The following is a 12065-nucleotide window of genomic DNA, read 5'->3' as shown; positions in this document are numbered from 1 at the left end:
AACCAATCAGACGCAACCTGTGTAAGCAAAGGATGATGGGAGAATGGAGAGACCTATTTATAAGAATAAGAAAATGAGGCGGAACTGATTGATTCTAATGCAGGTATGTAAAAAATACATATATTTAAAGTAATACCTTGATGTGTGTTTCAAAGTTTGTTTTTCATAAAAGCTTCAAACAAACAGAGGTGACTGATCTCGGAAACGGTTTAATGCATTTAAAAATGGCTACAGCTACTGTCAGCATGCTTGCTAGGTAATGACTACAGGTGGCTACTGCAGCATTAGCCATTTAATCCAACGATGATGGATTAAATCTATTACAAACGTTAAAGGACTTGTGTGTTGCAAAATACCCTCACATGGTGCGTAAAGCAGTTTTTGCGCTAAGAGTTCTGCTAGCTCTTTATAAACTGATGATGCTAACGTTAATTGCTAACGTTAACCGGAGCGCCAAGACTGAAAATCATTTGAATTGCGTTAGTTATGTGTTTATGTCACGGAGTTCTGCAAAAATCTCTTTCCTCTTTAGCTTGAAAATGAGTGATTCAGAGGATCCCGAGCTGGAGGAAGAGCTTCAGGCTGCTGACGAACTCCTTCAAGATATGCAGGTAAAATTTTTAGTGGAAACAGTTGTTAAAGAGGGAACACGCTTGTCTAATATTTTGTACGGAGTAAACGTTATATTATTTGAATTTTTTTTAATAAATTTTTATATATGTGTGTATATATAAGTTTATGTCAAATTAAGTTGGTTAACTTAAGATGTTTGATAATCTTTGCTTTAATCATGGACTGTATTTTAGGTGTTCCCTTTTTTCCTTGTTAATTGCATAGAATGATGCACAGAGTGAACCTCAGCCAAGACCAGTGCGCTGGAAAACACGTGACAGACAGGGAGATTTTATTCCTCAGACCATCAACCAGTCGAAGTACTAGTTGCATGCCACGTGGTCAGTGTTCACACAACCATTGATTTTATCTCACAACTTGTTTTCACCAAAGAATTTCAGTAAGTAAATATTCTTCAATCTCTTTTTTTCCCCCCAGTGTCCAGAGATCAGCATCAATGTCCACGTGAAGAACCTAGTTATGTTGCCAGTGTCAACCCAACAAAAGGTACTTTACCTTCTTGTATATATTGTGATTTCTGTTTACTTTTATATTTGTTGTTATAGTTGAGTTATGCAGGACTTTTGTGCAGTCCTAAGAAACATACTGCCTAGAGTGTTTTTCACTTTGTGGAAGAGTTTCTTCCTTTCTTTATTTTTTTTCTGTTAGTGTATGGAACTGAGGTGCTTCATCAGGAGCTCCTTCAGATGTTGGAGGATGGAGAAGAGGACGCAGCCATGGCTTGTGAGACGTCATCTGAATCAGCTGCTACTCACTGGGCGATCAGAAATATGGTGTCCTCGCAAAAGTGGAAAGAGGCCAGGCCTTGTCTTATAGACAATATGTTAGCTACTCTGGATCCACAGTCACACCGTGTGTGTCAGTGTGGCAAACAAGTAGTTGTGAGGTGTCTGGACTGCCTGCCTCTTCCATTCCTTTGTGCTGACTGTGATATTGCAGTTCACACACGCTTTGTCCTGCACAGCAGAGAGGCAGTAACAGGAGGGTTTTTGCAGCCTACATCAGAGTTTCACAAGCCAATAGGTACGGTTTTTAAGTCTTATGCATTTCTTGCTATGTACTATGAGTGGGTGCTGTTATTGTATATTTATTGTGTATCAGTTAATTTCTAATTCTTTTTATATATATTGTGTGTTTTAATGTTAGTTCGGCTGTTGCCTGTGCAAAGGCCAGACCATGTGTGTGACTGCCCAGCAGGTAACGTTGAGGTTTCACCCGGCGCAATTGTGGCTCTTGTAACCATAAATGGTAAGTTGCCCTTTTGTCACACACTACATACACAATAGATGTGTTTGGAGGTTTTATTGCAAATTGTGCATTGCTATCTTGGTTTGAATTACCCTCGGCCCGCAGTATATGTGGGCACCTGTCAAAGGTCATTTGGATTTACCAGACCGATTTGAAAACAACATGAAAAAAATGAATGCTTTGAGCCATGACTGAATTTATCCTTATCCTTTCTAAAGGCCGTTATAACCTTGCACTGCCAGTGGTGAGCTGCACCAGCTGTGGCCTAATGTGGTCCCCCTCAGTTAAGGACATCCTGGGTAGTGGATATTGGCCTGGCACCTTAAATTTCTGCACCCTGTTTTCAATGGATGTCTTTCAGTCTTTCTATGACATTAAGAAGGCTGCACCAGGGATGTCACTTAAGGCATTTGTCAAAGTGCTGGATGAACGAACAGCCCATTTTGGAAGGGTGAGTTTCTAAATTTGCCAAGTTTAAGGAAATTGTGCAAATCAATGTTTATGATGACTGTCCTTGAATATTCTGTTGTATGTCCTCTATGTAAAAGACTGGCCGAATATCAGCTGATGCCTTCAGTAAAAGTTTCTTGGAGTGGAGTGCTGTAAAGTTTGAGGTGGACAGGATGTGCAAGGAGCCATGCTTTAGCTGCCCTGCCTGCACTCCAGACATGCTTGCCGTCTCAGTTGATGGAAACCGCAAGCTTTATCACTTTCAGTCTAATGCAAGGTACGTTATGCATTGTGTACATAAGTCAAATATGGATTTGTAGAAAAATGTATTTTAATGTTTCTTTTCAAACAACTGTCACTGTGTTCGTTCAGCACTTCAGAGCAGGGGAACTTGCTCTGAAGTGCAAGGGGAGTGTATAGGTCCCAGGGAAAGGGTTGTGCGGATCTTCATCTTGGACTGCAGCAAAGGAGTCGTCCAAAAAGTCCACTGGGAAGTTGGATGAAGAGGGCATGGAAATAGCTGTTTGTCGCCACGGAGTCCTCTTAGCTGCATTGAACATGTTTCGAGGGGAGATCTTTGCTTACCCCCTTTTTCTCCAGAGGGAGTTGGCAGCTAACGTCCTGGGACATATTACGTTCCTTTGCTCCGATGTGGCCTGTAAATATTTCCCCTATTTAACCAAGGTGGCTCAGCAGTGCCCTGAGCTGAGGAACCTCTTGTCAATGCTTCCTTTTCTCTCCGTCATGCATGCAAAGGCTCACACTTGGAAATGCGAGGTGTACTGCAGCTTGTAGTTTTGGATTAGTTTGAGACATTTTGTTATAAGGTTGAATGAATTCAGCAGTCATGTATTGTGACCTCCTTTCTATAGATCAAATGGGGAGGTGCGTTTCAGGATGGGGCCGGTTCAACAGTTGGAGAAGAGGTGGAACAAGTAAACAGTTTCCTGTCTAGGGCGGCCATCACAACGAAGTACATGTCTAAAGCAGGTATGTGTCCGTGTCTGAGATTCCACTCAGTCTCCTGCTCATTAATTCTTATTTGTATACTAACTGAAATGCAGGGCGAACAGACATGCTGACCCTCCTGGCTTTGGGCTGGAACAAAAGGAAAGTGGAACAACTGGGCCGCACTTTGAGCCAGAGATATCTAAAGGTGATTTATTTATTTTTTCAAAAACCATTTTAATGTGTGTGGTAATGGGGGAAAACACCAGTACTCTTTTAATGTCAATATGAATGACATTTATTAATGTATTCTTAGATCATAAGGATCCTTAGAGAACAAGTGGAGAGCCTGAATGCGACCAAAAATGAGCTGGGTGTGGATGACGACACACTGCAGCAATGGGTGGCCGATGTGTAGAAATGGGCTGAAGGTGAGTCTCAATATAATGCACTCGTGTATAACAATAGGACCCACCATGGCCTCATTAAAGAACTTAAGGTAGAATTAAGATCTTTCTGACAGTGTCAACAAACAATGAAAAAGAAGCCTTGTAAAAGCAGAATTTATGGCAGAGTTGTTGCGTTTCATCAAATTGGATAGAACCTGGGTTGAAATGATGTCGTACTAGTTGGTTTTATAAACCTGAACACCAACATACTTGTTATCTCATGATAATGCAGCACATGAAGGCTCCAGATGTCTTATAATGAATGTCATCAAGTCAGTGATTACAGAGTCCACTGTAGTTTGGTGACTGTTACTCATCCTGTATTCTGATTAATATTCCTCTCACTTAGAAAGTGATCAAACTGATGGCAGCCTTGGAGCGTTGCAGGCACGAATAGAGGAGCTTGTCGTCGTCATCAGAGTGCGAACACAAAGTCTTTACAGACAAAATGGTACGTCCCAGTTTCTTTGAAATGGACCGTTTGATACTTAGTTTGTACAGCTTGTACAGCTACTTTGTAAACAGAATAAAATCAGATCCAGGTTTGTTTAAGCTGGATGTGATTTGTTCTAGCAAACAAATTGATGAGTGTAGATTAAAATGTAACTATATACATTATGTGAAGGTGTGAATTTTTTATGATTATTTACAGATGGCAACAAGAGGCGACACAGAATTCGCAAGGTCATCTTAGTTGAGAAGAAACGCTTGGCGGCTGCTGTTGACGACTACAACAAGCTCGCTGAACCAACAAAGCAAATCGTATCCAGTGATGCCCTCATGCTGACCGACATTTGGCCCTGGCAGAGCACAAGTGAACGTAAGCTCTTGATTTCTAAATATCCTTTTTAAACAAACTCCCAGTATCTGAGCAGTAGTTGAATGTTTTGTTCTTGAATCATAATATGCTACTATGTTTTCCCATCTGATGTTGTTAAACTGTAGCTGCTGCTGACCTCCGGACAAAGAGAAAGGTCTTTGAGAAGGTGATGGCTGTGAGGCGCCTGAGAGAGGAGGAGATGATCCTTTGCAGGGAGATGCAGCATCACTGGACAGTGTTGCGAATGTGATCTGTGGTGTTGGGGACAATCTCCTCAGACTGTAAGCACATCTTTTATTTATTAATTTTTTGATGAATCGATTGAAAATAAGAGCAGATGCTAAAGTCTTACTGGATCTTTTACCTATATCTAGATTGCTAGCTAACACTGCCTTCTCCCTTTAAAAAAAATGTTTAATTACAGGATCCTAATTCCTTGTGTTTATGAGGTGAGGTTTTTTTTTGTTTGTTTTTTTTTTTTACTTATATTTATTTGTTTTGTTCTTTTTACAGCCTCCTTTGTTGGCATGTCGGAGGATGCACAGAAGGGACTCTGTAGCCTGGTTTTTAAAAAAAAAGTGAACTGAAAGCTGAAATGCTCAAAGTAAAGGACGTGTACAAGAGAATCCTCAGCCACCAACCACTCCTGGAAATGGACTCGGAGGAGGAGGAGGACATTCCAGACGATGCCACTGAGAGTGATTTGAGCACTTCTGATGAAGACTGATTGTGTCATCATTGATGTTATGTTTGGTAAAATAAAAAGTTAATCACATCTCTGTTTAATGTGATTTTTCAACAGACATTTTACATTTTGAGAAGAAAAATGGAATTTCCTTGGTGCAGTTGTTTACCCTGAATCATTCTTTCCCATCTAATTTAATGACTAGTGTACATGTTCAGATACGATAACATAATTTAATTTATGGGATGCTTTCTGGGCTGCTCAAATTATCACAAAATTTAAAAGCACCAGGCAGCACACTCACAAGTAAATTTTTTGTTCAGTGTTTTGTCGAAGAAATCAACAAGTACAATTGAGATGTTTGCTGTAGTGGTGTGTTTTTTAAGAAGCATGCCAGCACACTGGTGAACTGACAGTCCCGGAATGCACCCGAGCCAGTGACTCGCCCCAGAGCAAATGAAATTGCTTATCTAGAAAGGCAACCGTCATCAAAGAAGAAGTAAAAGAGTAGGAAACGAATGGTAAGGGAAGGTACTGTGGGGTAGGAAAGAAAGGCCAGAGCTGTGCAAAATGACCTCCAGCAGGCCACAAATGTGCACGTCTGCTCAAACGGTCAGAAACGGACTCCATGAGGGTGTTATGAGGGCCCGACGTCCACAGGTGGGGGTTGTGCTTACAGCCCAACACCATGCCGGATGTTTGGCATTTGCCAGAGAACACAAAGATTGGCAACTTTGCTCCTCACAGATGAAGGCAGGTTCACACTGAGCACTTGTGACAGAGTCTGGAGACGCCGTGGAGAACCTTCTGCTGCCTGCAACATCCTCCAGCATGAGTTTGGCAGTGGGTCAGTTTTGGTGTGGGGTGGCATTTCTTTGGGGAGCTGCACAGCCCTCCATGTGTTCGGCAGAGGTAGCCTGACTGCCATTAGGTACTGAGATGAGATCCTCAGACCCCTTGTGAGACCATATGCTGGTGCGGTTAGCCCCGGGTTCCTCCTAATGCACGACAATCCTAGACCTCATGTGGCTGGAGTGTGTCAGCAGTTCCTGCAAGACGAAGGCATTGATGCTGAGGACTGGCCCGCCCATTCCCCAGACCTGAATCCAATTGAGGACATCTGGGACATCATGTCTCGCTCCATCCACCAACTGCACCACAAAATGTCCAGGAGTGGGCAGATGCTTTAGTCCTGGAGTCTGGGAGGACATCCATCAGGAGAGCATCTGCCACTTCATCAGGAGCATGCCCAGGTGTTGTAGGGAGGTCATACAGGCATATGGAGGCCACACAGACTAGTGAGCCTCATTTTGACATGTTTTAAGGACATTACATAAAACCAGATGAATGATTCTGTATTGCATTGATCAAGGAACCAACCCAATAGGAGCTAAAGGAATCCTCTTGACATTACTTCACTCAGTAAGTTTATGTTATGTTTAATGTGCATTTTCTTCATCAGTTTAGAACATAACATGTTAGCGCTCCCTGGTCCTTTTTGGAGACAGATCCTGAGACAGCAGGCAACTATGGAGAACTCGTGTCAGCTGTGGTAATTAAGGAATACTTTGATTTAATATTGAATTCATGACAACTATCCTCAGGCACATATTCCTGGATATATATAATGACATAAGTAAACTCCCATTTTAGAAACATTGCCTTCTTTGATCTGACTTATTGCCTCAGACTTTGGCCCTGTGTCCCCAAAACTACAGAAAATCCATGACACTGAGTAAGAGGCCTTTATCATGTTATAAGTGAGAGAGTTTGGTGTAACAGTGGTTGAACATGCCAAATCAATCCACAACATACTGCCATTCCCCAGCTGTAACCTGCATATGCATCAAACCAAAATCCAGTATCATAGCCACATGATAGACATAAAGATGAGGTTAAAGGGCTGTGTCATTTTGCCAGATAGCTTCATCCCAAAAAAGATAAACATTCTTCAAAAACAAAAGTTTGTGAATATTTCCAGTATTGCCAGGCCTAAACCAACCTGTTAAACTTATCAAATTATTGTCATAGATACGAACCTATTGATTGAAACAGAATAATCCATTGAAGCCTCCATCATCATCCCAGATCACTGTTACTGTTCAGATTATTTTATCTCTGTTTTCCTCTAGAATGTTTTGAAAATCAGCATTTGATCAACAGACTTTTTAAAAGTTTATTTTGATCCTATTGTTTACGTGTGTAATTGCATTTGTATTGAAATTATGACAGGAAAACCCTTAATCAAATTGTATCTTTGATATCTAATAATAATATTAACAATAATGTTACATATGTAATATGTACACAATAATAATGTGCAAACAAACAAGAAAAATAGCAAAAAATGTCAATTTTTTTCTAATACCCTGTGTATATATATATAAAAACCACATATGACCACAACTCCAAATGTGCAATTGTCACTGCATCTAAACATGACATATTACAAAAAGGTAGAAACATATAATATACAATATGTTCTGAAGCTGGTACTGGTGCAGTTAACTTTGCTTTAGGCTCCCATACACAGTAGGTGTTACTTACTATACGTGCAGTGCAGTATTACTTTAACTTGTAATATGTTATAATAAGCAAGTCACTTCTATATTTATGAGGATGTAGACAATAATGTTGGCTGATATGTAAAACTATGAGATATCGAGTGCAGGGAAGATATTATTGATCGATCAGATTCATGAATGTGTTAGGTACTTAAGCCACAATTAGAGAGTGAAACAGAGACTGACACTGGTTGAAATGTATAGTAAATATTTTATTTTGAACTTTTATGCTGAACTACAAACTGTGAACTGTGCGATCTCTGCGACCTGTGGTGCCTGGTTTACTGTGTGTAAAACTGCGCAGGTTCCCATGTGTCATCCCACACTTTGCCACTGTCAGGAGAAAAACATAACAAACAACAACGACAACCACACACAAAATAGGATAATTTAGGTTGTGACATATGACAATTTTTTAGGATGAAATATCTTCTATATTCATGTCATGCTTTATACACCTTCACTGTAATATAAATCAAGTCAGAGAGTAATAATATATGTAGTAGATGTCAAGCAGGACCACAGCAGCAGCCACGATCCATCGGAACCTGCTGGATGAGAGAGCACAGAAACTCCAGGGAAGAAGTTAGTAACATGCATGAACTGCATTACTGAGACATGTATGTTTACAGATGGTGAGGGAGAGGGGGAGAGTTTTCAGTAAAAGGAGACGTGACTGCATCTTCAACCAATACTGAGCCTGCATAACCCTGAAAGAGACAGACAGAGAGAGGGGGGGGACACTAACCCCCAGCAGTCTGGTCCTGTTACAGCATAACTAAGGGCTGAGCTGAACCAGCCCTAACTATAAGCTCTATAAAGAAGTAAAGTCTTATGCCTACTCTTAAAAGTGTTGACCATGTCCACCTCCAAAACTCATAATGGACTTTGGAGGTGGACAGCTATCAAGCTCCTCACAGAAGAGGAGCTCGATAGCTAAAAGCTCCCAATTTACTTTAGTCCAAATACATGAATTCAAATTGAGGTGATAACTATTTATCAACAATATGAATGTCTGTTCCCGTCCAACAAAGTTGTTACTACATACCATGTTGAGCAAGGCTTCCACTTGACTTTAACTTCTTCTTTTTCCTGAAAAACATGATATAAACAAACAATTAATTAAGAAAGACATGCAAGTTGCATACAAAAAGGAGCTTATAAACATTTGTGTACTATTGAATGGCTCAATATATTATACAATTAGTTTACAAAAACATAAGAACCACTACAATGCTTGTACTGCCAGCATCGAGTGCATGTCAGCAAAGCAACACTGCTTACATTGTGGCTCACAAGCAAAACTAACTGAAGCAGATGTTACTGAATGGGAAGGAGCACCTCCACATCAATCACTCCTTCTGAGCATGATGTCAGGAGGACTTTAAAGAACGTAAACATCAGGAAGGCAGCACGACCAGGTCGTATCAGGTGGTATGTTCTTATTTAATGTCCTATTTGGAGCGAAATACAGACTCAGTGGCTGAATTAGTGTAGATTCATCAAATACAAAAGCTTATGGATAGTCAGTCAGGCACAGTTCAAATCCGGGAAGTCCAAAGACGCAAAAAAAATCTGCACAACAGCAGGCTAAATTACTTACATTTACAACTCTCCTGTCTACTATCTCTTCATATTTGAAAATCTTCTGTGTACGGTGTTTTCGGCATTCTGAAAAATAACAAATGAAATATTTACATGAGGTCTGTAAAACTGGAGAAAATGCAAAAATTAAGAAAAAGAAATCTTAACAAACTTAACGAACCTGTCATGTGTTTCGTACATTTACAGTACAGTATGCGACCCATATCCGATCATGGTATGACAGTGTGAATGGCACAAATCCGATATTTTCAAATCCGATCTGGGTCACTTTCGTATGTGGTACTGAATCCGATACATATCTGATGTTTTAGAAAGCGACTGCTGTTTGAATAGTCAAGTCGCATTAAATCCGTCACACGCCAATTATCAGCGCCGGAGAAGCGCCCGATAAGACATCGCGAACGCTTCCTGGCCATCCCATGTAGATGTTAGTGAAACTGTTGGGAAGACAACGTTGGAGAAACGTGAACATTTCATTTATACTGTATAATCTGCAGATTCTGACAGAAATCTGCGACTATCCTTTGAAGCACCGCTCCTCTCTAAAACAGCAATAAGGGTAATTATTAGGCCATATGTAAATAACAAAATAACTTTATAACTTAGAGCAAAATTGGGAAACGTAAAGTCCGAAACAAGTCTTTATATTAAGGGCCATCAGTCAAACAATACTGTTTGGTTTGAGTCTAAACAGAGCGCGTTGTGTGTGACGTCTTCTTTTGCGCATGTGGCCGCTTTGAGCGTTCACACTAGAGTGCGTTTGCTGTCACATTTTATTTGTAGTGTGAACAAGCAGACATAAAAATCGGAATCGAGCATTAAGACCTGCAGTGTGAACGTAGTCTAAGTGTGTGGGTGGCCCGATACTTTTGTCCATATGGTGTAGATGGATATACATGTCTGAATGGGCGCCTGATGCTTGTTACTCCCAGATATTACAAGCTTGTAAAAAAAAATAGTAAAGTATTTGTGTGCTTACTTTGTAGTACAAATAAAAGTGTACATTTACTGTTTTTAGGTGTAATTTGCAATGTGAACCAATCTGACTTTTTTCAAATATTGTATATTAAGATTAGTATTCTTTACCTTCTCTTATTAAATACACTTGAACACTGAGATCAGTTAAAATTTCACGACTTGTTTTTTATCCTTTTTTCCATCTCTAGATCGGACTGCAGCTCACAAGGATGTGTGCTTCACGCGAATTGAGGAGGGCTGGATCTGCAGCGAGCCCCAGAACTGGGTGGTGACGTATTCAGAGTGCTGCTGTCACTTCGGTCGTGGCTGGGGGCCCGAGTGTAACAGCTGCCCTCCCAGAAACTCAGGTGAGCTACTGAAAACTTGCCAGACCTCTTTAGCACTTAATCCATTTATTGAATTAACAAGAATTTTATCTGTTTTACCCAGCAATGTTCAGCCATCTGTGTGGGATGCATCTTGAGACGGAGTCAGACGGGGAACAGGATTTGCAGGCAGCTTTTCCCAATTACAACCCGGGTGACACTCAATGACGGTTTTTGTTAAAAATCAGTGATAGCTGAAACATTCCTGCCCTCAGACAAGGCTTATTTATTTACCTCTTTCTGCCCCCATTTTCTCTTTTCCCCTGGTTCGTTTTGTGAAAAGGTGACAGTTCAGAAGAAGATTCCGACGAATGCAGCTGCGGACATGGCCGCTGTGTCCGTTCCTACCTGGGCACTATGTGTGAATGTAACCCAGGCTTTAGGCTAGACTACTCGCGTGCTCGCTGTATAGGTCTGTCCTACATATACACTACAAAAATGCAAATACACATATTCTTTTAGAGTCCTAGATTCTCTTATTAGTGTATGTACAGCAGCCAATGTGCAGATTATAACTTTGTTCTGTCAACTAATGTTTGGATTTCTGTTTTATGGCTCATTGTCACTAATGAATACTTGTTTTTCTTTGTTCCAGACATTGACGAGTGTGCAGAACCAGATGTCCGTGTTAGTCCATGCAAGAACGCTCGCTGTGTGAACACTTCTGGCTCGTACAAGTGCTTGTGCAAGCAAGGCTTTGTGCACACGCGTAGGCCAAACGTGTGCATCCGTCGCAGAACTCGGTAACCTCTGTGCGTTGCTCTGCGTGCCGCTACGTCTCTCCCCATCTACGCGGCGTGCACAAACAAACCAGCACGTGCAGCTCTTACACTCCTCTCTCATGGTACATACATGGGACTGTGTGAACGCAGTAAACATACAAACATGTTGTCATCGGGAGCCACGTCATAACAATATAAAATGTACAAAACATATCATTGTCAGCCCCTTTTTCATTGGCCAGTCCACATTTTAAAAAAATCTGCAACACAGATAAGGAATATGTTTGTTTATTTGTGCGCTAAAAGTATTTTGTAATTATTTTTTTTTTATTTTGAACTGTTTTTGTAGTTTAAATTGTGCATTTTGTGATTTTTGTCATTGACCTCCCAGTTGCTTTTATCTTCTTTTGAATTTTTGATTCAAACAATGAGGACATCCTCTGATGTCTCCTTCCTCAACGAGCTCAACAACTTTTATGCTCGTTTTGAGCGAGGGAACCCCACAACCACAACCAAAGCAGACGTGACGCCAGACCACCAACCTCTGACTCTCTCCCCCACCGATGTAGGAGCGGTGCTGAGCAGGATCAATGTCCAC

The 12065-nt window shown here is 40.8% G+C and overlaps 2 protein-coding genes and 1 long non-coding RNA gene across 7 annotated transcripts; 2 read left to right on the top strand and 1 right to left on the bottom strand.

The window, feature by feature from the left end:
- LOC146378974 (uncharacterized) lies at window positions 1–5323 on the top strand. Of its 5 annotated transcripts, none has more exons than XM_084942192.1 (15): window positions 1–103; window positions 533–611; window positions 838–953; window positions 1051–1119; window positions 1282–1656; window positions 1780–1881; window positions 2100–2332; window positions 2430–2608; window positions 3204–3321; window positions 3396–3487; window positions 3596–3710; window positions 4078–4179; window positions 4381–4548; window positions 4674–4829; window positions 5062–5323. In XM_084942192.1, the coding sequence occupies exons 3-9, from the start codon at window positions 839–841 to the stop codon at window positions 3268–3270; spliced, it is 1140 nt and encodes a 379-aa protein (XP_084798318.1). In that variant the 5' UTR covers window positions 1–103; window positions 533–611; window position 838; the 3' UTR covers window positions 3271–3321; window positions 3396–3487; window positions 3596–3710; window positions 4078–4179; window positions 4381–4548; window positions 4674–4829; window positions 5062–5323. The 5 variants fall into 5 exon arrangements, with proteins under 5 accessions (XP_084798318.1, XP_084798320.1, XP_084798321.1 ...); XM_084942194.1 differs by lacking the exon at window positions 1–103 and adding an exon at window positions 289–365; XM_084942195.1 differs by lacking the exon at window positions 1–103 and having other exon boundaries at window positions 372–611; window positions 4381–4542.
- A 2665-nt stretch (window positions 5324–7988) lies between these two features.
- On the bottom strand, window positions 7989–9391 carry LOC146378973 (uncharacterized). The gene is made up of 2 exons (XR_014801542.1): window positions 8846–9391; window positions 7989–8130 (listed from the first exon to the last, which is right to left on the bottom strand). It is a non-coding gene; the product is annotated as an uncharacterized LOC146378973 (long non-coding RNA).
- Window positions 9392–10298: 907 nt separating this feature from the next.
- On the top strand, window positions 10299–11744 carry LOC146378972 (latent-transforming growth factor beta-binding protein 3-like). Its single transcript, XM_084941643.1, has 5 exons — window positions 10299–10347; window positions 10569–10727; window positions 10810–10899; window positions 11029–11157; window positions 11341–11744. The coding sequence occupies exons 1-5, from the start codon at window positions 10299–10301 to the stop codon at window positions 11490–11492; spliced, it is 579 nt and encodes a 192-aa protein (XP_084797769.1). The 3' UTR covers window positions 11493–11744.
- The last annotated feature ends 321 nt before the right edge of the window (window positions 11745–12065 follow it).

Source organism: Perissodus microlepis, chromosome 10 (genome assembly GCF_051167445.1).
Source record: "Perissodus microlepis isolate ML-2025 ecotype Zambia chromosome 10, ASM5116744v1, whole genome shotgun sequence".
NCBI classification, from domain to species: Eukaryota; Metazoa; Chordata; class Actinopteri; order Cichliformes; family Cichlidae; genus Perissodus; species Perissodus microlepis.
Note: the sequence above shows the minus strand (reverse complement) of the source record. Positions and strands in the feature narration are given on the sequence as shown.